Genomic DNA, 26,282 nt, shown 5'->3' with positions numbered 1-26,282 from the left:
GTCCTGCCCATAAACCTACCATCCTACTCAATTAAACCACACACCTACTAGAATATATCTGTCATAGAAGGCCAAACATGTCTAGAGAAAAAAGAGAGAGGCATCCAAAGGCCGAGATTCCACCATCATGTTGATGTGGGAAATGATTGATGATCCAATTTGGTAAGGTGCAGAGCTCAACTTTATGCTCTAAAAATGAGATTATGGGTGTACCCCAATTATATGCTGGGAAGGAATAGGCTGGAAATTCCATTGGTATTTGCTAAATTTAGTGAATCTGATAACTCAAAAGTCACAATAAAAGCTTTGTGAAAAATTAGGCAACTTTGTCGGCAAGTTGGCTTTGAAAGACCCCACAGATATAGAAAAAATTTGAGGTAAGGTCCATGGAAAGCACCCATAACCTTGGTGATAAACACTAGCACTAGCAACACCACCACCAAGAAACCATTATACAAAAGGTGGCCTCCCGACCCTTCTTCTCCTCACCTGTAACTGGAATCCCACAGCTCTCCCTCCCCTTCATCCCCATACCCTCCTCCACCCACTGAGGATCAAGAAGAAGATGTGGCACATGCTGGCTGCCATGAGGCGCAACTTCCAAAACATAAGGAAGAGCCCACGAGTGGCTGATGAGAACATGTTTGGAGGGGGGAACCAAGCTGAATTGCCCATCTTTGGGCGCGACATGGAGAGAAGGGCGCGTGGTTGGGATGGGTTTTCAGCTGTGTATAGCATTGTCAGGGTGCCACTTTCGCTGCTCTCTTGCTTCTCTCATCCTCATGTTAATGGTGCTGATGGGGTCTGGGTGTCCGGCGACTTTGCCCATATATCAGAGATGAATCACCTTATGGTGAGCGACAGCATGCGCTATGCAATCCTGATGTAGAAAAATGTAAGTTAGAAAAGGAAAAAAAAAAAAAGGAAAAAAAAGTCTGGTTTTTTCTCTGCCAGGTATGTGCATGGATTGATGATGAGTGCCTTAAGTTTAGATGATGAGCCATCTGTTATTGTTCCCATATTTATACCTATAATTTCATGCCAGTAGAAATGATCACAGGTATAATATTCACACATGAATATATATAGAGTTCTTCAATCAATGCATAGCTTTCAATTATGAATCTACTAATTGCAGACTGAAGATTCTAGCAACAAGAAGAAATCTTCAATATTCAGTACAAACAGGGGAGCCATTAGATTAATAGCTTCAATTAAGTTTCATCTCACAACAAAAGAAAATAGAAAATGACCAGAAAATAGAAGAGCAGGCCTCTTTGTAGGTAGGTATAAACAAATTCTTGGACCACAAACAACTCCTTGTGAAGAAAATCATTAAAAAGTGAAAAGAGAAAGCAGGCATAAGACGAAAAAGAAGTGGGGAAAAACTTTATGTTCTTAATTCCTTGAGGGATGTTTGAAGTCTCAAGGAAGGTAAATCCTTCTACTTTTCTTTTTCTCTGCCATGTGTTTCAAGTAAGTAATCGTAGGTATTAACAAAACAAGGAGCGACTCCTTTGGAAATATATTGAGTTAATCATATTACACAGAACATCAATCAAATGGATGTAAGATAAGTTTTTCAGATTCTAAGCATGATATCGCATATAGAACATCATGTTTTTAACAAAAAAATTTGCACCCCAATGGACGGTCTTTGAGCACATCATCAACTGCAAAAAAAATTGGTTAACAGTATGATTTTAGCTTCTATTGTTTAATGGGTTCCATGGGTACATCTTTTCTGGTCCACAAGTTGCAGCCATATAAGTGAAATCAGGATTCCTTGAAAATTATAGTGGGAATAACTGGACATCTTCCATTTCTCACATAAGGGTGAATTGGTGTGATTGACAATTTGACAGCACTCCAATATATACCACAAGGGCAAAAGAATGATATCCAGGCGCTCATGTGAATGATTTTCTCACATGTTTTTCACTGTTAAGGTGTTTGATGGTTGTGATGACTTAGTGAGGAGATGGAAATGTATGGAGTCTTGAATCCTCCTGAGCAACACAGTTGCCGATTCTAGAAATTATGCCATCAGGGGATCTTGCTAAATGTGTCTCCCTTACATTGTGTGGTGCCTAAAAAAAAGTGAGCACTAGCATTTGAAAAAAAAACTAATCTTCCAAAGGCCGGTGAGATCATATACTTTGTAAATAATACTACCTACTTTCTTGCATGCGCAGGGGCGGTTCATCTGAAAGCCCCTACTTTGAAAAGTGACCAATTTTGCCATCCCCATCGTTGGTTCATTACAATTTTCTCACAGAACAAACAAAAGTAATTACATTTCAAAATCTAAATTTTTGAAAATAAGAAACCCCTAGTGAAAGTTGTGATTTCTAACTCAGATTCATCACACCATCATAAATTTTGCTATTTTCATCTGCAAAACATGTTTTTACTTGGATTAAATCATCCAGAGATCATTGCTGTGGAAATCAAATCATTGAATTTTTAAATGCTCAAAGTATTCCAGATCAGTAGAGCCAAAAAAGTCATGGTGTTTTGGCAATTATGAGAGACCTAATGGAATTGTGTAAGTGTCCAAATGGGATGAGAGTCTAAAAAGGGTAATCATGTGGTTGCTGTAAGTCCATACTGAGTGGGACAGAAGGAAGTCAACTGCTCCGACTTTGTGCTGCTTATCTTGAAGAGAACCAAGGTCCACTAGTTGTGAATGCCACCCATACATAGAGCTTTGATGGTTTGGGATTTTTCTTCAACAACCCAGCTTCATCAACATCATTCTTCCATTTGATTCAAAAATCAGGAAAAAATTAAATAAAAAAGGAACATGCAATTCAGTACTTGTGCTCAGCAAAAAATGGCCTAGTGATTGAAGGAATAAGGTGTTTTAGGACCATTGATCAATAAGTGCCATACTAATATGTAGTACGTGTTCTTTAAATATCATACAGATTAGTTAATTAGTTTAAATAATCACTGTTTCAGTTAATTTTTTCAGTTAAGTCCATATTAGTGTTTTTCTTTTTGCCTACATATAAGTAAGGGAATAAAAGTTGTGGACCAACAGAATTTTGACGCCTAATCACTTTTTTTTTTTTTTTTTTTCACTTTGGGACTCCCAACATAAATCAAGATTTACTCAGTTATTGAGCTTCACTTTTCTGGGACAAATGCCACAAGCCACATGCAACTATCAGTATCTATAATGAACCTTTTACAATGAGTTATTCGTTGAAACCCTACTCAGACCTTATCCCTACATTTGAGTTCTTCTTTGGTTTTCCAGAGAAGTTGTACTTTGATTGGTCTGCCAATTACTTCCCAGTTTCTATGTTCAATCTAAATGGAATATGCCCTCCAATAAAACTCCTAGGATACCAATCTTCGCCACCCAGCAGGGTCCAGAATTGAAGAAAGTGATTAACCCTTCTGATAATTTCTAGATAGCAGAAAATTTATTTCTCACAATATATTTCCAATTATGTAATTTATTTAGAAAGTATAAATGAAGCAGGCTGAGCAAAAGGTGAATAAATCAGTACTTAATTCAAATTTTAGCTTGTTCTGAGATGATTGATTGTCCAGAAGGGGAAGAATTTTCCTTTCCTTTTCTTCTCAGCAATAAAATGACTGCTAGGAAAACAGAGAATTACAACAAATGATAATGAAAACATCACTGTTAAAGCAAGATCCCATCAATAATTACTAAAGAAAAATAACTAAAGTACCAGGCAACTAAAGTACCTTTTTGGGGTCCTATCTCTTATCTCGTCCTTAATAAAGGAGATTATTTAAGTGGTAAGCTAATTCCTTCCACATCTTTTCACCTTTTTTTTTGCAAGCTGAAAATGACACGAGGAATAAAGTAGATTATCAAGGAATGATGGAAATAATTGAGTCTGGATGCTGACTAAGCTAAACTTGATGAAGAAGAACAATCAGAAAAGCTAGATAGAACTCTCAAAGATAGTGTCAAAATGATTTGCTGTTATGCAGATATTAATTTCAAGACATACAGCAAGAGGAGGACTTTTATCCATGGGGAGTATTCGTTTCCAAGCATTATGCAATCATAAGTCTGAATCGAGACATATATAATGCATGACTAGCCACAAAGGATCGTATATTTGGATTTGTTGTTTGAAAGCATTATTATCAAAAACACTGTAAATATTGAAATGACTCTTTATATATCTAACACAAAGAGAACAATTGGAGGGAGTTAGTGGAAATACTGTCAACAATTCCCTTTTAACAAATTTATTCGTTTCTTTTCAAAATACACCATTTGTTAGATAAATCATACTCATTCAAGGACTTGACTTCAATGCTGCCCACTGTCACTAGATAGGAATATAGATGCATAAAACTTTAACACAAGTGTGAAACTAGAAAACCTTTTTTCCCTTTCTTCATCATTTTTTTTTGTGTTGTTTGTCTGATCAATCAACACCCTTCTGTCCCTTTCCTTATGTTTTGAGGTCAGAGATTTGGATATCTGGATAAGTGAGGAGGGTATATTGATAGAAGCAGTTATCTCGGAGCCAGATGAAACATGGGCATCTTGCCTATTAAATGGTCTGGCCTTCCTTTGACCCTTTGACATATTGGTAACATTAAGTGTTGCATGCTTTATCTTCCAGAAAGAAATTTTGATAGTCCAATACCAGGCAGCTACAATTTTCCTGTCCCAACCGTGAAATAGTGCACCCACTAAGTGATAATGATCCAAATGAAAAATACATAAGGCATATCTAAAGAGAACCCACTAGAACCATTTTATGCTTCATTTATTCATGTGTTTCATGTTCTACTGGGTTCCATTTAATCAACAACTTGGCGATTCTAGAACCGCCGAACTTTCCAATGTGTGCATTTTTCAAATAAAAGTTCAAGAAAACTATCACCATATTCTCCCTTTTACCTATCGGCATTTTTAATCAAATTTCACTGCATTTAGTCATCCCAAAAATACAGGATTCAATCACAAGAGATAGTTAAACTAAGGGCTCAATTTCCCTAGCTGTCAAGCCATGGAAATTTTACACCTAGGACAAGGACTTTAACTTTTCATTCCCACAAATTCATGAAAAATAGCTAAATGATTCAAGATGGAGAAATTGAATAAATACCTGTCAAGAAAAAGTACTTTTTGTTTTCTTCAACTTAGGGATGGAAACCAAGAAATGACGCTTCCTTCTGACTTAAAGATGTTCTTATTATGACAAACCCTAGCCATTCTATGATTTTCTAATGAAGGAGTTATGTTTATTGCAATGTGAGCACCATTTTCTATGGCCAGGTCTCGAAACCTAGTTTGATTTTCAGAGTGCTAGTGAATGTGGTGGATCAATGTGCATTATGATTTCTATTTTCTATTACCCAATCCTTTAGCCAAAAGGGTTTAACAAATTTTCTGTCTTCCTCAGATTGATGCAGTCTTTCATGCGTGCAATCTTTGAAGTCCATGGCTGGGCAAAGACGAACAAAGGTGACAAAAAAGAAACGAAGGTGGGGAGAAAAGAAGAAACAACATATATATTATACTTCTGCAATGTCTTTACTTTTGCATAATTATCAAATACATGGTGTTTAGGTCAATAACTGAAAAGGTAGGAACTTTATTCGTTGCTTGGCCTTCATTCTTTATCTATTAGATAAGAACTATTTTATACTATCTTCCTTTTTCCTATTTAATGGCTGTATTCCCAAGAAACAAACAACACCATTAAACAGGAAAGTGAAACCCAAATGTAATTCTGAGTATCATCTTTGATAACTGCAATACATGGTTTTTTTTCTTCTGACATTCATTCTACAGAGAGAAACAGAGACAGAATTAGATATCTAATTCCAATTAGCAAAGATATAACTAGGGTTTCTAGGAATCAATGGGCATCTTCAAGTAATCTATTTATGAAACCTAAGATGGAAAAACTTTTCTGGTGAAGAAATTCTTGTTGGCTTACTGGTTCAAATGGTGATTTCGTGTTCTTCATGCAATCGTTGTGTCAGACAAGCCCAATTCAGGCGGCTGATGGGCATGTGAATCACTTTTCTCCACCTCCAAGATTCAGTGGGAATCCCTTGTCCCTGACCTGATTCTCATTGTTTCCAACCATTCCAGAGCACAGAGGAGCTGATTCTTCACTTATCTACAACCAAACGACATCGTTTTGTCCAACTTCATCTCTTTCCTACCACATGCTCTGGACAAGTAGAGCAAATCAAGCCTTTCATTTTGGCAGGATAGAAGAAACGGAGAAACTTTCGGTGAGGGCTTTCTCAGTCTTGGTTTCCCCTTGGTAACTACTTTCCCCATTGATTATATTCTTAATTTCGTTTTCTACGTTTATTTTTGGATATTAGAAAAAAGGTGATAAAATAAGAGTGGTGTTTAATATAACTTGTTAACTCACGGGCGAAGTGGGTATTCAAATAAAAATGACAACACAACATAAATTCTTTCTGTCGAACACTCTATGATAATTGTATTCTTGAGAACACAAACCATATGTCATGTTCTCAAAAACACAAGATAAATTTCGTGTTCTCAAAAATACGACTACATAATTCCAAAGTATATTTTTTTTATTATAAGAAGTTATCATTTACTCCGGTTGAAGATGACACATCAATACCTAAACAAATATAAATATCAAAGAACATTCAAGAAAATGATGATAGAAAATTAGTGTACTTATAACTCGATCGTGAGAGAAAAAACTGGATATATTTAAAATGATTCTATTAATTTGTATATTTATAATTTTAAAAAATAGTGGTTATTTTATTTTATTTTATTTTATTTTAAAACATAAATATTGATTTGGCACCCGTCTATTATTAAACAATGAATATTTAATTTCTTTAACATTAAAATGAAGTGATCAAAGAAATTTTAGGTAAATTCTTGTATGGAAGACACAAGTTCTTGTTACAGATGGCATAGCTTTGTAGTAGAAGGAAATGCTAATCTACCCAAATTCTTGGAGATTGGTAATGAACAAGATGAAAAGATTAATCCAAAGTTGTTGAACCGGAAGCTACGAGGTCAATCACTTACATTGTGGCTACCCTCTACCCTCTTCCATGTCCAATGGAGTACTTATAGAAACAGGGAAATGTGAGACCTCTGCACAAAAATTGTGAATTGTACTAAAACCTTTGCCAAGTGTTGACGACATTGCGGGTTACTTTTCAATACAAACTCAAGTTAAGATCTCTTAGTTCAAAATGGAATTGCAGAACATCAAGAAAGGTTCATTATTAACCCATCACTATTTATACCTATGCTGGCAAACATAGGTCCGAGCCTCAATATCCTCTCCTATGGACGATCCAGCAACTCAACACTAGATATTATATGCTGAAGATTCTTAAATCACACTCTTACTTCAACCAATATCCAACATCCACGTTAAGATTCAAATCCTTTCATCAATGACTTGAAACTTCAAATGACCACCGTATAAAGTTTCATAGATACTCCAAAAATGCACCAGCTGGACGGTTGCATGAAGGTTTGTAACTGAAAGGATTCAATCTTGCCCCAGATGTCGCATTATAATTTCCGTCCTTTCTCTCTCTGCCATACCTTTTTGTCACATGACCTTGATTCTCCTCCTTCTCTTCCTCACTCAAAGTCTGGTTGTTCACCTTCATCCTCTCACCATTGCCCTTACTGGGCATTCTTCCTTCAACATCCTCTCTCTTTGTAAGCATTCTTTACTTTCCAAAACCTTCTCTCCCTTTCATATTCATTAATTCTTCATCAAACAGGTTGAATACTCTTCTAATGGCTACAGATGTATCTCAATGGAAAGAAATGCTGGACAATTCAATGTCCGGAAACTTCATCTTGAGTGAAAATTTAGTTGATGTCCTCCTACGATTGCCTGTGAAGTCAATTATCCGGTTTAAGTGTGTATGCCAATCATGGCAGACTTTGTTTAATGATCCTGATTTCATTAACATGCACCTCAGGCGAGCTATTACACATAACAATTGTTGCATGCTCCTTAAGTATCTGTCCAGCTCTGAGGAAGAAGTTTACTCCTTACGCTGTAACAAAGATTTTGCAGAATTCAGGAGACTACAAGTACCCGTTCCTAGCAAAACAGACTACTACCACATAGTTGGATCCAGTAATGGGTTGATTTGTCTAACTGAATCCAACAACAAGGGTTCATATGTTACAGTGGACACATTTCTTTGGAACCCTAGTGTTACAGCTCAGTGGAAACCCCTCCCAAAGTATTTGATCAACAATATGATGACTAGTCCTTTTATGGTGGTTGGTCTTGGATTCGCTTTTCATCCCCGGATTGATGACTACAAAGTGGTGAGAATTGTTTACTTTCTAAAGAGCAAAACCTATGAAGTTCATTTCTACTCGTTAAAACAAGATGCCTGGAAGAATATCGATGCCAACGTCCACTGTCACATCCATGATACTGTGTCCCGAACATTTGTTAATGGAGCTTTGCATTGGTTAGCAGCTAAGAAAAATCAAGTGAGTGGCAAATCTGATGATTTGATCCTGTCATTTGACATGGTTGAAGATAATCTTCGCGAGATGATACTGCCTGAATTTGGCTACGATGAATCATCGACCCAGAAATGTCTTGCGGATTACAAGGGTTTGCTCTCGGTCTTAGTTTACAATGCCCATCGCTGCAATGACAATTGTGACATATGGGTAATGGATGAGTATAGTGTTGCAAGTTCTTGGACCAAACGTTTTACCTTCTGCCTTGATGTTGAGATTTTGATACTGCTTGACTTCCTTGATAATGGTGAAGTTGTAGTGCAAAACAAGAATGGAGGACTAGTTGCATGTGACCCAAATGGGGGAAAAATCAGGGATCTTAAAGTTGCAGGACCTGCTTGTCTCATTAAATACATTGAGAGCCTGGTTTCACCTAGGGGAGGCAATCCACCAGTTGAGCAACCTATTAGCTATCCTTCATTTTCCACCCTTAGTTTGAGTGAGGAGGAGATACATGTTGAGGTCGGAGAAGTAGGCGAATCAAGTAAAAGACCGAGCAAGCTATCTCAGCCATCTTGATCCCATCCTCCATAGGTATATACTTTTTTCGATACTTTGATTTTCTTTCTTTGAATTGGTCAAATGATCAAATATAAGAAAGGACTATGGCCGCTGTCAAGCGTATGGATGATTGATCTCATGTGAAAGGAAGGCATCATGGCATGACTTAACATTAATGCAACCTTCAAGAGCCTGTGTGTTGTTTCTGTCCATTTTCTTATCTAGCACCGAACGGACACCGTTTTCAGATTCCTCCTGTCCCCTTCCTTTTTGCGTTTGGGAATGCCTCCACCACCGACTAAGATAGCGTGGTCTTATGTAACAGTTGTGGCAGCCCTACGTCATTTTTGGACTAAGTCAATGATTCCAAAACTCTTAATTGTTTTATGCTCACTTCAATTGTCGGTGGAAATGAAATGAAATGAAATTTTCTCGAGAAAATGAGGCGACAATGATGAAAGGAAATTCAATACTAGTAGCAGGCGAGACTCATGATCTTCTAATTTGGCCTTTACCAAAATGTAGGGAAGTTGCACTGCAAAATTGAAGTTCATGACCAACAGGTGGGTCCAACATGTTCAAGAGACTCGTATGAGCTTGGGGCAAAAATAATTCAAGGATGTATTATTTCTCATAGCTCTAAGCAAAAAGTCATGATGCTTATCAACTGCATAAGAAAAAAGTATGTATATTTCATTTTTTTATTTTAGAAATAGAAAATATTAATGAATTCTATATAAAATATAGCAATATTTCTTCAATAATTTTATTCAATTAGATAATTATTTTTAGTCAATTATTAATAAAAAAAAAGTAAGAAAATTGTAAAGTAAAATTTAAATAAACAAGTAAAGAAAAATGCCAAGAATCATAACAAATATTATAAATTTTCTATGAAACAGACAAATAAGTTATTTTATTAGGTTAAAAGTTAATTTAAAATTAATTTTTAAAGTTAAGAAAAAAATAACAAATTGTCATAATTTTTTTCATTTTTTTTAGAAAAATATGTAAATTTATATTTTTTTTTTTATCATCTTCAAATTTTGACCTATTTATTATTTAAATTTTAATAAAAATATATGAAAACAATAAAGTTTTTTCATCATCGGACCAACTCAAGTTTTATAGATTTGATCAAGTTCGAATTTATTGTTTCTTAATTCATGTTGGATTAAGGTTAATTAGCTATCAACTCAATCCAATCTTTCTAATTCTTGAAAGATAAAAATTTTCAAGTATACCTTCCTAAAATTACTACTAAATGGACTTGTAATCTCAAAACCCAACTCTAAATACCGAGCCCCGATACTAAACCTAATACCCATAGGGCTGGGCTTCGCCCCTTAGATTTGGAAGAATGGACCCAGTCCAAAATCATTTGTACAACAACTCAAAAGGCCTGGTTTGAGCCCATCTGACTCCGTCCAGGGAGGGCATTGAAAGCTTGTGTTAGATGGATGAAGTGGCTAGAAATTAAAGCTTGTCGTTGAAGGTTAATGTCTAAGACCTCCATTACTGCAATGAATAACCCAGATTCTAGCTAATCTTGAGCTTTTTTAAAGCTTGTTTGATATGGAGGACCATCTGGATTGCCTTTAAAAGTCCCTTTTATCCAACACGCCCTTTAAAAAAAGAAGAATGACCATGTGACCCTGCAGACATATTTTCAAATATATATATGCTAAGCTTATTCTTCCTTCTTGACTGAGGAAACTGCAAAATCTCAATGGAGCTTTTGGGTGAGAAAAAGCACTTTCATATACTTTTGGGATGGCCACTTTCACATTACTGTGGATTCCAGTTCAACACTTTCTGGGCATTTAGAACTTGTAGCAAACTTTTTGATACACACACATGAGCATCCAAATCAAGCCCCAGTTTGATTAGATTCAATTTGAGGATTTTGTTGTTGAATTTTGCCCTAAAGGGAGTGATTAGTGCCTACTTCTATGTGCGGGTTAAGGAAACTTCTAGGGGATCGATTTGGTACCTATCGAACTTGTAACCCCGATTGATGAAAATGCATGATGGAAAATCTAGGCTATTTGTTGAGTACAAAAGGTTAGGACAGTATATAAATAAATGAGATCAAAATATAAAAGAATAAGATTCAAAACCAAGGCAATAGAATCTAATTATACAAGTGACATATCGTGATTGGGGAGTAATACCAGGATATGCTAGCCTCTTAACCGTCTGATCTAAATATAGGTTTTGGAGAGGGTCAAGTGGGGTGCTAACAAGGTCCTTTTGGAGTAGTTTGTTTGGCATACTTGGGTAAGTGGGCAGAGGTGCACTTCTTGGATGACCATCACAAAGGGCACAGAAGAAGAAACAAAAAAGGATGCATTTCAAAATCATACTATTTGTTTGCTGAAATAGTGGAACACAGGGTCGATATTTTCTTTTCGAAGACTTGGTGTCCCCTGCGTCACCATCAGTATGGGTCATCACTCCATTGGCATGAAGCTAGAATCATAAATTTTTACATTTTCTCTATCAGACTAAGGCCATATATGCTCGGCAGGGGATGGTTCTCATTGTTGGGTCCATCGCATTAAAGGAAAAGGAAAAGGAAAACTCTCCTTCAAATACCCAAAAAAAAAAATTATTCAATGGTGGTTCCCACACCCCCATTATTTCCTTGTGGTTTCCGTCTCTCTTTACAATATTAATTACCGCTTTAGCAAAGTCCACAAAGTTTATCTACTCTTTTCTTCATCTTCAACCCTTGGCTTTCTTCTTCTTCTTCTTCGCCCTTATGCAACTGTGCTTGTAGTGATCGGCCTGCGATGGATTTGGACTTTGAGAAACCAGGCAAGAGAGTAAGATACGAGATGGGAGGAGGGGAAGGTCCTCGAACAAGCTTCATGGAGAGACTCCCCCGGGACATCATCCTGGACATCCTCTCAAGGCTGCCTGTAACGTCTCTGGTGCAGTTCAGGTTTGTATGCCGGGGCTGGCGCTTGATGGCACAGGACTCTCTTCTTGCTAGCAAGCACCTCTGCCGCACCGCTCAGTACAATCCATGCCTGATCCTCCACTGTGATTACCCCATCAGAAACCAGATTTCTTTTGTAGATATTTCTGCAGAAAGCAGGGACAAGGACATGGTGAGAAAACTCACTATCCCTTTCTGGGCTTCCATGCCTGAGTTTGAAGTGGTTGGATCATGTAATGGCCTGCTATGTTTGGCCGACTCGTTATTCAAGGATGCTGTATATGTACACAACCCCTTTACCAGGGACTTCAAACAGCTCCCCAAATCCCTGCAGTATCCGGATCAAGAGGTGGTTTTTGGATTCGGATACCACCCCATGACTGAGGTGTACAAGGTGGTTAAGGTAGTGTATTACAGGAATGGATATGGGGGATTCTCTAGATTTCGTCGAATTACTTGCTCACAATCAGAGGTTCAAGTTCTGACTCTAGGCAGCCCCACATGGAGAAGTTTAGGAAAGGTATCTTACCAGCTTGATCGCTGGCCATCAGAGGCCTTGGTGAATGGAAGGCTTCATTGGGTGACTAGGCCTAGAAGATATGTTACCCGATTCATCGTCTCCTTCGACCTTGCAGATGAGCAATTCAGAGAGATCCCAAAGCCTGACTGTGGAGGATTAAGCAGGTGTAATTATCATCTACTGGTTCTAGGAGGCTGCCTATCTGCAGCTGTTCATCGCAGTAATGGGAAATTGGAAGTTTGGGTTATGAAGGAGTATGATGTTAAGGAATCCTGGATCAAGGAATTCAACATTGGAGCTCACTTGCCAAAGGGATTGAAGCAAGATGTGAATCGACCATACAAGATTTGGAGAAATGCTCCGAAAGGAAGAGGAGTTCGAATGCTATGCCTACTGAAGAATGGTGAAATTTTGCTAGAGTATAAAGGAAGAGTTTTGGTTTCTTACAATCCAGAGCGCGGAAAATTCAAGGATCTTACACTTAAGGGATTACCAAATTGGTTTCAGACATTCGTTCATGTGGGAAGCCTCAGTTGGATAGACAGCAACACCGAGAGTTAAAAGGGGAAGAACTGTGAGTTTTCTCCTTTGTTTTCCTTTTCCTATTGCTTCTCTTTTCCTTTTTTTTTTTTTTTCCATAAGTTGTATGATTTGAATGGAGCATGTTTCTGAATTCCATACTCATGCTCCATGCTTGCTATTCATGCTTTAAATCAAAATAGACTCATTTCAACTTCCATGAGAACAAAGTGAATCTATTTTCCCATGAACAATCAGACTTAGCTTGCTGTTAACAATTGTGTATATCCATTGGCTGCCAAGCTGCCTAAACAAGATGCAGTCTTGGGAAGTCCAAAAGGATGTTGGTATCCATGTTTCAGTTATCTTCAGAAAGAGGATATTGAGAGAAAAAGGAAAATCAGAAATCCCCTACCCATTGAGACATTTTTGACATACCAGCATGTCTCTTCAGCCAAATTCTAACTCAATTCTTGCAACATATTGTGAAAACAGGGGTGTCATGCACCCAATATGAGCAACCTAATCATCTCTTTGCTGCTACAGGATTGTGAAAAAGGGGCTGTTAAGCGGCAAATATGTTAGGAACATGGATTAATTCTCGAATTGTGGATTACTCTTAAGGCTGATCGACTGTCAAACTATGAAAGGAATACTCCTGACTTATGATCCCCTTTTTTCTTACCACCATGATTAAAGCAGCCTGTTGGATATACTCCTGATATCAGCCGCCTCAGAAGGGGGCCCTAAATACCCTAATGTTGTGGACTACATTGAGGATTGCCTGTATCTTCTAAAAGGACTCCAAAATTGCTTTTTATCACCGTCTCACATATGGGTTTTGCATAGCTTTCATCACTTGACTAGGCAAACTCCTTTGAGGTCCACAGTTCATTGATCATTTGGTACACTAATGAGCTCGGTCACCGATGAATTCTACAAATCTTCGGTTAAACAGGTTCATCTCATCATCATCTTCATGGAACCTTTGTAACCAAAATTTGATGATGATCTTATCTTAGGCAATCCCCTTTTCTTGGTGCTGTATGAAGAAGAAACTTTTGGTTTTTTCCTTTTGTCCTTTGCTTAGGGATGGATTCTTTCCCTTGTCGTGTGACTAAATGTCAATCTCTTGTGGCTTTCACTTCATTATTTAAAATTTATCTCAAGCTAAGTCGTCACATGCATGTACTTTCTTTCTCTCCAAACTGCATTACTTTATGCAAGAAGAAGACGACACAAATCAGAAGCACTAAAGAATGGAATAAAGGGTATTCCACTAACCCTGGCAATCTTGTGATTAAATGAAGTGGGACACAAACCAGAAGAACTAAAGACTCATTGCCTCAAGGTTAAGTGAATGAAGACACACACCACAAGGACTAAAGGATGGAATTCCAGTCCAAATAAGAAGTTTCATTGACCAAACTATTTTTATAGATCTCTTCCATTTCATCAATTTTATCTAAATCCTCCTTTTCTTTTGAAAAAAGGGGGGAGAAAAATCTTTGGTGGATCCCTCTTGTTCCCCTTTAGTTTCCTCTATTTTGGATGTTCTTTCCGTTTCCACTTTTGTTTTTCCCTACTTTCCCCCATTTTCCATTTACGAGATTTCTTCCTTTTTCTTAGTAAGAATGATTGACAATATTATGCCTAAATAGTAGACATGGGTAATAATTTTGACACAAGTCACTTCTTAGATCAAATAAAAAGATTATGTCGTATAAATGTTAATCAATTAACCAACCAACAAAACTACTTGTTACTGATAACGTCTTCTTGTTGTATCGGGACATATAAATGTTGATTAACATGGATAACATTGAATTTGGTAAAATGAAATGGTTTAATAATTGAAAATTGAGATTATTCACAAATACACGTTGAATATTGAGATTATACATTTAATTTTTGGTAGTACATCCATAATAAAAAAAGTGTTTTATGATTGCTTGATAAAAAAATGAAACAAAAGATATGATAGATGTCACGTCCCAAAACTCACTTCATGAGCGTGGACGTGACAATCATTTCATACCTCAAGCTCGAAGATTTAGAATGCAAATGATTAAAACAATCGTCTTATAACAGGAAGGTTACAAATTACTAAATTCAAAATAATAAAATATACTATAATCTTCAAAACTTAACTTCAAAAAAAAATTAACACATCAACTACTATCTTGCGGTTCAAATAACTTTAAACTTGAATAATTCAAATAGTAATTAATTTTTAATACTTAAACAATGTCCAAAATAAAAGTTTGAAATAAAAATTCTAATGAAGACAAATTACTAACCTAATCATCACTCTTCGTCCGAATTAAGAGTGCCTGAAAATTTATTAATAAAAAAAATAGGTTAAAATCCTAATAAGAAATATTAATACAATTTTATAGATAAAAAATTTTCAATTATGAATACAAAATAAGAGATACAATTTACAATTTCATAAAAACTCTTAAGTTCGAACGTGCTAAAGCATCCAAAAATTTTCAACCAAACTTTTTCATATTTATGTAAATAACAATTTCATATCAAATTGTATCAAATGCATTTAAAATATTTTTATTCTACCTATCAAATAATGAATGATGCACAATTAGGTTAAAATTTGTTGTCTAATTGGGTAGGATTTTACAAATAAATAACTAACCTTAAATTTGTTCATTTGAAGGCAATAAGACTTTACAAATAAGTGTCTAGTCTTAAATTTGTTCCTTTTAAAATCAACAGAACCAATCACTACTACTATAAATAAACCATTGAAGGTCATAGTTTAACACAATTACATTCCCTCCTAAAAAATGTAAAGATTAATAATCATACCTTATTGACTCGAGTGGAACAAATCAAAATCAAATAATTTTGTTTCATTTATTCGAACTTACAAAAATAAAAACATAATATCTCCGTATTTTTCTATTATAAATAAAAGAAAATGTTCTAACATATTTTTCATATAAAACATGCGTATTTGACCATGCAAAGAAATAAAAGTAACATTTTACATCATTCAAAATATATATTTTTTTACAAAATATACATTAATTTTCCTTGAATAATTAACATAAAAAAAACAACTATTACTATCAATTATTTATCTAAAAATTATAAAATTGACATTCCTATTAATTTTCTATTTTAACTTAATAACAATTTAATTGAAGAGTTTCCAATTTTTTATCAAAATTGTTTCTTCCAAAATTTATTCCCGAGAATCTATCATTTTTTAAAAAAAAAAAACTAAAACTCCTAAAAATGTATTCTTTCTGTTATTATATTAAATTATTATTATTGTTATTATATTAAATTATTATTATTGTTATTATTATTATTATTAACCTAGCAGGCACCCTAACCCTTAACGGATTCATACCATACTATCAACATCATGCCATTTAACAGAATGATCTTGTTTTTTCTTTTACCCTCTTGTTTCCACCATGCAGTACCCCTCTTCAATCTTCTTACATAGCCTAACACGTCACACTCTTCAAGATACCCAAAGCATAATTTTTTTTCCAATAAAAAAATTACACAACTAGACTTGTTTTTCTTTTCTTTTCTTCCCAATTTATTTAATTCCGACACCTATTATTCCCATTTATTTATTTATTTTATAAATACACCCATTCAAATATATTTTTTCCAAGTGGAATTATCCTGTCCAAGCCATCATGAACAACCATTTTACGCAAGACATGCATGTCATCTCTTGTACCATAGCATTTTTTTTTGTCAAAGTTAAATACTTTTCATATTTCCGATGACCATTCTTTTCTTTCCCTCAAATTCCACCGATAAATCAATCTATAATTTAAGGGTTAGAATCTTACGTAGAAAAACTAAACTAATATATGATTATTAAGCTCTCGAAGCTTGATGTTAGTGCAAAAAGAGTTTCCATAGTGCAAAAAGGATTTTCATATAGAAAGTCCAAGAATCAAATTTATAATTATGGAATTATGCAATAAGAATTCCCTTTTTATAATATTCTTTATCAAAAAGAATATTTGATGAAATTTGCACACCTTGCCACTAAACACAGGGATGTGATCTCAAAAGCTTATTTGTTACTTCTAATACATATAAAGAATTAAAAAAATTGAATATAAATAGATTTATTTTACCTGTTAATCATCAAGCAAAGCAAGGCTTTCCAAGTATGTGGTTAAACCAACAGGATGCATGACGTCTTGTCTCTGTCCATAGTTGGGATAGTGTATAACTAGCTTTTCAAACCTGCTTTCCAGCAAAACCCTCCTACTCTTCATATATCCCAAAGGGTATAAGAACCTTGTCGGTCCAACAACGAACAGTTTAGACCAGGAATCCACCACCCGATACTCCTTCATCGCCCATATTTCAACAAAATCATACCCTTCTTGGTTCTGGTAGTGCAAAACTACACTAAGTAATTCCTCAAACACTGCAATGTACCAATACATACTGTAATAATCATGGTGATGATCTGGTAGTGGTATTTCCCGAAACACCTCCTCCCTCAAATCAAACGCCATGATCACCCAACAATCTGCAGACGCCTCGGCCCGCCAGTGCACTGCTTCATTAACAAACGCATTGGACACATCGACGTTAGTATAGCAAGGAGGAGTAGCTCTGATTCTTCTCCAAGAATTGCTCCACAGTGAGTAAACCGTAACATAAGAATGTTGGAATGCGTTATCAGAGAAGTAGTATAAAACCTGAACTATCTTATAGTCGTACTTATTATTACATTCAATACAGCCGAACCCAACAACCAAAACTTGTTGCTCATGAACAGGACGAAACCCAGTACGGCAATGAAGTAGATTTCTTATGCCAGAAACAGGAATAAGCTTGAACTTTCTTATGGCGGGGTTCCATAAAAGCATTTTTTGCCTGCAACCAGTGGCGGATAGTAGGACCAATCCATCACTTGAAGTCTCCACAGTGTAATATAGATTATCGAATAGGATTCTACAGTGTCGGTGGCCGGTAAACTCTTCACTATACTGCATGGAGAATTGGAAAGCGTCATAGTTGTGTGCGCCATCCACTATCAAACTGGCATTATGATCGGTGAGGGAGGTGCGACGACAGTGTTTAAGATGCGCATATACGAAGGAAGAATCACGAATTATGGCGCGCCATGACTTGCAGACGCACATGGCTATTACCAGGTCCTCGGGACGCTGCTTTGTGAATAAAAGCCTCATCAAATCGCACGGCACATCGTCGTACGACACATCGTTCTCCGACATTGTTGATTACTTCTTGAGGTGTACGTGTTTGAGTCAGCTGATTCTGCCCTCGCGGTCAATTCTCGCCATAGATTTTCCTGAATATTTCGATTCTCCCGTATATATATATATATTTATATATATATATATAAATATATTCGCGATAAGGGAGAGATTGAATTTGGATAGTGCCATGAATTGTTTTTATATTTTGAAATACATTTTGTATTGTTTTCTACTTTCTACTTAGGTTTTAGATGGTTATGCATTTGGAAGGGTTAATGGGTTTGATTTAACTTGTATTTTCCATTAACAATTATTTTTTAATATTTGGAAACTTCTTGTAAAAATTCTAAAATTCCTATCTTAGACCATCACTACTTATTCTTCTAAATATCACAATTTTTTAGCTATATAACATTTTTTTTTTATATTATAAAGAATTAAAATCCTAATCAGAATAAAATTTGATTTCCAGTATGATTAATTTTTCATTCCTATTTTTATTCTAAAAACAATACAATTATGAAAAACAAAATTATTTCTCATTTTTATCTTCTATTCCAATGTTAGAATGGACTCTCAAACAAGTTCTTGACTGGTGCTTTTTTTTTCAAATGACATGCCAGTAATGTCTACTTGGAATAGCATTGACTTTTAGGCTTGAGCATGCTTTGAACTCACTATAACAAGTATGCTCATGCTAATGATCACAACTCTTCAACCTAATACTAATCTTACAATTTCTCATACAATTTACAGAGTGCTCTGAAAGGCAGTTGAGTTCTGCATTGGTTGAAGTTGTAAGATTTTAAGACAAAAGGATGGAAATCACAAGAACTTGACTTTCAAAGTGATTACCATACCGCTTTTGTTGAAGGCATATATAAAATTTACAGCATATTTCAGATTAAAGGAATGATTACCATGGACTAATGGGAAGTGCACCATGCAGAAGCTTCAAGGAAGAGTTAGTTCTAAGATGAACCTCTGCAGCTTCACCCACCTAGCTTTGTTGATATGAAACCTGCACTTTATACAAGTCAGATTACAAATGAAAAGAAACACAGCTCTTCCTTAAAAATGGTTCCAAAGAGGCACCTCAAAACAGCAAGCCATGGTCTTGAAAATTCATCAAGGTCCTGCTCCAGTAAACTCCTTGTAGAAAACAAGCTAATCGCTTTTATAATATAATTCTGAACCATTTATACTGTTCTGTTCTACTAATGATCCTCTAAGCCCTGGCAATCTAAAGATGTGATTCAAAGGATTTCCCAGGGAACATTTAAAAGGGTCTCACCTGGTGATAAATGCCACAACTAATATAGCAGCGGTTTTAGACAAGCAGATTGATTTCAAACCACAAGCATCTCATTTGTTATCTCCAAGCCCACCAACATCACATCAATTCCAGAATTAAACCCAAGAAAAACAAAATTGATGCAGTCAATTAATATCGTCCAATTGAATGAGAGAAAGCAAAATGAAACCTACTCCTTGATTTCTCAAACCAACTGCAATAAAGGGAACACAATAAAATCTGTTGAATTTTGCGGCACAATGTAGAAAGTCACAAGGTTAACCAAAACCATATACCTAATAAAAACGTTGGCATTTATTAATCAAAGCAATCAATAATGACATCTTTTTTAACTCACAATAAAGCCACATCAAGTGAGATCAGAACTGGAACTTGCAGGGAAAAACAAAGGGAGAACGAGAATTTTAACATGCAATGCTTTGATATTTATGACATAAACAATTACCGTATAAATGCTTCATAAACAAGTATGAAATAAATCAAAGCAATCAATAATGACTTCTATTTCAACTCATAATTAAACCACAGCAAGTGAGATCAGAACTGGAACTTGCAGGGAAAAAAAAGAGGGAATCAGAACTTACCACAGCAAGTGAGATCAGAACTGGAACTTGCAGGGGAAAAAAGAGGAGGGAATCAGAACTTTAACATGTAAGGCTTTGATATTTGCGACATCAATAAACAAGTACGAAAAAACTAGAAAATATCCATATAGTCGATCAATCTTTAGATTATTAGTTTCACTTACGCATTTTATAGGATCCAAACACAAGTCATTTCATAATTTTCCTTATTCGTTGTTTATATCCAAAATGCCTCGCAAAAATTTTCATCCAGATGTAGAGACAAAATCAGAAATTGATGTGCAACTAGGGATCTACAAAGGAACAATTAATGATTTCATTATTAATCTCATCTCCATCTTTCATATTTTCCACCTAATTCCCCAACTGAAACCGAAAACTGTTGTTCCACTACAGATAGTAGTAAATCTACAATAGTAAAAAGGGAAAAAAAATGTCAAAACCACTTCACTCAATAAGCCACAAGAATCTCAGGGCCGAACAAATCTACAACGACCGAATCGGGCGAGTCCGACATCGGACTCGCTGGACTCGAACTCTTCAGAAACACGGACTTCGCCGCAACAAGCTTCTTCCGCTGCAAGCACCGGGGGCCGTAGTTCCTCCCGGTGAAGCAAGGAAAGGCGTCGATCTGAGTAGGCAAAGGAGAAGAGGGCGGCGAAGATGTACGGTGAAGATGGATCTGCGAGTGCGAGTCGACTCGGTGCGATCTGGCGCTGATCCGCGAATCCCTGAGTTGAGCGAGTGCGCCTGGCTTCAGGTACCGATGGAAAGCCTCATCTCGCTTGGAGGATGATCTGTGTAGGGTTCTGATTCTCCGATTCATTTCCGAAGTGCAGAGAGAGATTGGAGAGGACTTTAGAGAGAGAAAGTAAGGAGATTGGGGTAAGAGATAGGGATAGGCGAGTCAAGTGAGGATGGGTTTAGAGAGAGAAAGAGAGGGTTAGGGTTGAGAGAGGGGGGCTGGATTTTAAGGAGGGGAGAGGCGGGAAACGGATGGAGGGAAGAGCGAAGAGAGAGAAACTTGGTGCTTTAAACAGCAGGTAGCGCGGGATACTGAGGCCCGAAACTCACTCGCCATCTTTTTCTTTCACGTGACGCGTGGACTGAACGGAGCCTTTTTTTAAATAAGTTTAAGTTCAATATTTTATTTATTTATTTAAATAATAAAATTGTAGTAAAATAAAAACATTGAATATTGGTTAAGGCTATGGTAGAATCAAAGGAATAATAAAAATTACATTTTTCACATTCTCCCAATAAAAATATTTTAAAAAATAAAATATAATCAAAATTATTTTTAAAATATTTTTAAAATATTTAATCTTTATATAAAATAGTTAAAATAAATTAAAAAGAATATATATAATAATTTATTAATTTTAAATTTAATTTTTATTTTCTATCTTTTTACTTTTTTACTTTCTATGGAGTAGTACGGAGTCTGGACACATTATCTCTCAAATTTTCCCTAAATCGAAAATAGCCTAAAAAAGAAAAATAAGAAATGGTATACGCCTTGTACTCTCTCTCCGGAATCAAGAAAATTTTTTTCACTTCTTGGTACAACTTTGCCCTCCTTTTTTCCCGCCCACAACTAAACCCTAATTCCACTTTCTTTTTTTTTCTTCTTCCTTTTTTATTTGTCTTTTGTAACCAAAAAAAAATATATATCCTATCATCACTCGTCAAAGTGGGGCGGGACAAGAAAATTTTCAAAAACCTTACCCACGTTATTCTCTACCTTAATATATTATTATTATTATTATTATTATTATTATTATATATATTTTAATATCTAGGAATTTTAAAAAATAAATATTTATATTAAATATTTTAATTTATATATAATTTTATAATATATAAGATTATATCCCATTCCAATGAACCTCACGTCAATGTTTGGGGAAAGATATGTTGAAAACGATTTTCTTTTGAAAGTTTTAGAAATGAAAACTGTTTTAGGCAAAATATTTACAGACTTTATAACCTGATAATCCAAACCTACTAATAAGCACTCAAGAAAAAACCTTTTGAAAAATCTTTTAACTAAGTTTTAAAAAACCTTGGTCCACACTTTGCCTTAACAAATACCAATTTGTATTTCCCATATTTTACGATGTTTACATATGTCATCTCAATTCGTTATGCAACAACATTGGGTCTTCAATAAGGAGTAAAATACAATCTAGAAAAATGTTAAGATGATGTTTTTTTTTTACTTAATTCTAAATAGAACCTTAATGCTTAATAATGTTAAATATTATATTATTTGTTTTTATAGTATTTTATTTTTATTAAGTATTAAAAAATAAAGAAAAACTAATATGTTATTTTTTTATTTAGAAAAAACTACATATTTTTATTTTTTCTATTTAGTAAAAAGTTTATAATAAATCATAAAAAAATAGAAAAACAAACAACTTAAATTCTAAAAACAAATTTTTTTCAGTAAAAAAACAAACATCACCTAAATTAGATGGAATATAATAGAGTTGTCAAATTTAAATTATATAACCTAATGTATAAAAAGAATAAAATAGGTTTTACACATTTTATAATATTAGTTTTATTATACTTTAATAATAATAATACTTATTCACTTTTAAATTAGTAAATTTCTATCTTAGGCATTAAGAAAGTTTTTTAAGAAATATAAAGAGTTTTTGCACTATTAATCTTATACTTCGATTCCTTATTATTTTTCTCATTGTCTGATGCTTAAAAGTGTTTTTGGTAGTAATTTTCACACTTTTTTACACTTGAAAATTTTGATTTTTCAAGTAATAAAAAAAGTTAAAAACATTTCCTAAAATCGCTACCAAATATGCACATGAAGTTTGTCCACCAAATGAACTACTTTGCTTAAGTTTCTCCTTATAAAGGCATGCAAGTGATTACGAAAAAACTAACTTGCTTATTTCCTCAAACAAGGAGTTAAAATGTGCATTCCCAAACCACACAAGCATCTCACCCATGTTTATCCACCCACACATACCTGTTGAGACCTCGCGTCACCGGGGCCACTGCAGTTGCCAGATAGACGCGTCTCCTCAATTGAAGGTGGTACCCGCTTCATTCAACCTGCAAAAGATGTCTGGATACACCCTTTGATGGTTTTATTAGCCTTTATCTCTAGCATTTTCTATCTCTCTTGGGTTCTCCTCTTTTGGGTAAGAACACTTACCTTCTTTTACTATGTGAGAGCCTTTTATAGTGTCAGGAGTCTTGTCCCCCTTAATGGTGGGAAGACTTTTTGGCTTGTCATGATGGTGCTAAGGTAGTGGTAGAGTCATCATTCCCCTGCAGGCGGCAGGGTATAGGCTGTGACAGGTTGTTTGAAGTGACTCAAGAGGATCCCGTCGAGCATGCTTTTAGCAGTATAGACAATGCTGACCCACATTTCACGACCAAGACTTTTGTTTAAGACGCTAGCATTTGGTCCGAACAAGATGTCCAGACAAAAGAGTGGGGTCATCCGAATGACGAGTTTTAAGAGTGTCGCATGACCCTTGAGAGAGTCCGGACAGAGAGTTGATGTGCCATGTGTCCAATGGAGGAGTGCTCTACGAGGCTGCCACGTGTGCATTTGAGGGTGGTCCCTACAATACCAATTATAATACCTAACCTAATGATTGTGTTTGTGGAGTATGGTTCGAAATCCACTTGTCTTCCTACTCTCCGACCAAAATCAGAAAGATGGTTAACACACTTTTGTGTACACATCCAATATGAATTGTATATGATTTACAACATTATACAAGATAGTTATAATTATTATATTAGACAAATACATTAATGATATGAGAGGCATATTAGATTGCACTTTATGAAGCAATCCAATTGATTCTAAACAACTCCCTTATTTATTTCCCCACAAACTACCGAGTTGAAATTATCTTCATGCACATTCCGAAACCACGCGCTCCTCCCATGCACACCCACAAATATTTTACTAAGGGCTAGTTTACCAACCTTTATGAAAACAAAATCTCATGAAAGTGAAACGATCAGGGGTAGGAATATAGGAATGTAAAAAATGGAGTCATAACGAATATAATTGACTTTAAAGTATATAATTTTACCACTTTACCCTTACACAATTTTTACAATTATTATTATTAAATATTTATTATTTGGGGCTTAATTAGACATCACACTCATTTGTACCAAAATTTAAATTTTAGCAAGATGAAAATTAAAATTTATTTTTTCAAAGAAAAAAGTTTATTAATCGGGATTTTCTAAGATCCAATATTTGGGGCATTATAATTATAGTTTTGAAAAATCCATGATTTGAATATTTAACAAATATGAATCATTTTTAATAATTTAAATTCACATATTAAAATGTAAAGTTATTTAATTATAATTATAATTATTATTATTTAAATATTCAAATATTTAATAATTATTTTTAATATAAGGATAAAAAGGTTAATGCTTTGTGATTCCCTTATTAGTGATCACATTCCATGTAAAATAAAACCTATCCCTCCATGTTAGAAAATGAAATTTCTTATTATGGAGCAATATCTCCTTTTAAATTCTCATTGCAAGTAAATAAGGAAATAAAGAGTTCAACATGTAATGACTCGTATTCAACTATATAAATATTGTTTACTTTGGATAGCGTACTGAACAGAGCCTTCGCAACTTTAAAACGTGTCTACATGACGTGCTTGTCAGCTTTAAAACGTGTCAATATGAAGTGTTCGTTGTGTTTTATAGGATTACATGAATTAAATAAATAGACACTCCTTACAGGAAATAAACTCTCACACTGAGGTCAAAAGACTAATTTTAATACGATTTGTAATAACTTTTATCCAATCATATAATAAGTCATCACAGATTTAAAATGTACCTAAATGATTAAGAGAAATTTATATAAGTGTCATAAACTTTTTCTGCTATCCACGGTGAGATATCACATATCATGTCCCAACTTCCTTATTTGGTCTACCATTTTGAACTTTCAAATTTATTCCACCTTGAATCATGTTCTAGAAAATTTGTTGATGTTGAAAATATAACTTGTTCCATGGGAATTCTAACTCTACTCTTGTGCTTTCCAGTTATTCATGGTCAAGAAGAGGTATTTTATTTGTTCAAAAAAATAACTGTGGAGGCATTGGGACTAGCAATTTTCAAAGAGTTGTAATATTTATTGGAGACTTATGGCACGAATTATTTGTCACTTTGTGGCCGGCCAGTGCGAGATATTTGGGAACCATTCAAAAAGAACTTTGCCTTTTTTTCCGGTTGTCGTGGAGGACTTGGCCTTCTCATTTGTGAATTAGTGGATGTGACGTCAAGGCCTTATCTCATTTCATTTTCCGAAGAATGAATTTGTATAATGAAATTTTCGAGTACCCGTCGGTGGACTTTAGACATTTTGGTTTGGTACGAGTTCAAGTATTTTCTTATCTCACCTCACCCTCTTGTATATAAAATTAATTTTAAATTTTAATTTAATTTATTTTTTATTTTCTTATTTTTAATATATATAATAATAATAAATATTTTTCAATAAAATAAATTATAAAAAGTTATATTATTTTAATTATTTATAAACTATATTTATTTTAATGTAATTAAAAAAAATTAAATGAGTTGAGAAATTCACATCCTCGCCTTGTCTCACCCCGCCCAATTTTTTTTTAATGAGATGGCGATGAAAATTACTTTAAAGTTATGTTTGGTTTTCGAAAAATCTGAAGGAAAATGTAAGGGAAATAAAATACAAATGAAAAGTAGAAGGAAAGAAAAAATGAAGAAAAATAAAAAATAAATTAAAAGTCGATAAATTATTTATATTTGTTACTTCAAACTCATTTTATTTATTTTAAATCATTGATATAAAAATTAAATAATTTAAACATACATAAAATTTTAATTATATTTGATTTTCTTTTATATTTTTTATAGGACAACCAAACATGGAAATTTTTTTTTATTTTTTTTATTTTTTTTCTTTTCTTAATATTTTTCGGCAACCAAACACAACTTAAATAAAGTAATACATCCCAAACATGCTCCATTGTCGTATCTATCTACAACATTATATAATATCGATCTTAACTAAATGGCCAAGCAAAATAAACCAATGTAAGATGGGACATAACTTCCTTG

The 26,282-nt window shown here is 34.6% G+C and overlaps 5 protein-coding genes and 1 long non-coding RNA gene across 6 annotated transcripts; 3 read left to right on the top strand and 3 right to left on the bottom strand.

The window, feature by feature from the left end:
* The first annotated feature begins 357 nt into the window (after positions 1-357).
* On the top strand, positions 358-1,124 carry LOC117927336. The gene has a single exon (XM_034846824.1). The coding sequence runs from the start codon at positions 566-568 to the stop codon at positions 887-889; it is 324 nt and encodes a 107-aa protein (XP_034702715.1). The 5' UTR covers positions 358-565; the 3' UTR covers positions 890-1,124.
* A 4,367-nt stretch (positions 1,125-5,491) lies between these two features.
* LOC117927337 lies at positions 5,492-6,270 on the bottom strand. The gene is made up of 2 exons (XR_004653319.1): positions 5,949-6,270; positions 5,492-5,794 (listed from the first exon to the last, which is right to left on the bottom strand). It is a non-coding gene; the product is annotated as an uncharacterized LOC117927337 (long non-coding RNA).
* Positions 6,271-7,777: 1,507 nt separating this feature from the next.
* On the top strand, positions 7,778-9,049 carry LOC117926039 (F-box/kelch-repeat protein At3g23880-like). Its single transcript, XM_034845127.1, has one exon. The coding sequence runs from the start codon at positions 7,778-7,780 to the stop codon at positions 9,047-9,049; it is 1,272 nt and encodes a 423-aa protein (XP_034701018.1).
* Positions 9,050-11,643: 2,594 nt separating this feature from the next.
* Positions 11,644-14,201, top strand: LOC117927334 (F-box protein At3g07870-like). Its single transcript, XM_034846822.1, has 2 exons — positions 11,644-13,069; positions 13,561-14,201. The coding sequence occupies exon 1, from the start codon at positions 11,827-11,829 to the stop codon at positions 13,054-13,056; it is 1,230 nt and encodes a 409-aa protein (XP_034702713.1). The 5' UTR covers positions 11,644-11,826; the 3' UTR covers positions 13,057-13,069; positions 13,561-14,201.
* A 2,949-nt stretch (positions 14,202-17,150) lies between these two features.
* Positions 17,151-18,263, bottom strand: LOC117926038 (F-box/kelch-repeat protein At3g23880-like). Its single transcript, XM_034845126.1, has one exon. It carries the CDS (start codon positions 18,261-18,263, stop codon positions 17,151-17,153), a length of 1,113 nt encoding a protein of 370 aa, XP_034701017.1.
* Positions 18,264-20,439: 2,176 nt separating this feature from the next.
* LOC117927029 lies at positions 20,440-21,101 on the bottom strand. Its single transcript, XM_034846397.1, has one exon. The coding sequence runs from the start codon at positions 20,971-20,973 to the stop codon at positions 20,599-20,601; it is 375 nt and encodes a 124-aa protein (XP_034702288.1). The 5' UTR covers positions 20,974-21,101; the 3' UTR covers positions 20,440-20,598.
* Positions 21,102-26,282: the final 5,181 nt, after the last annotated feature.

Source organism: Vitis riparia, chromosome 12 (assembly GCF_004353265.1).
Source record: "Vitis riparia cultivar Riparia Gloire de Montpellier isolate 1030 chromosome 12, EGFV_Vit.rip_1.0, whole genome shotgun sequence".
NCBI lineage: Eukaryota > Viridiplantae > Streptophyta > Magnoliopsida > Vitales > Vitaceae > Vitis > Vitis riparia.
The sequence above is the reverse complement of the archived record's forward strand: the minus strand, read 5'-3'. Positions and strand labels throughout refer to the sequence as shown.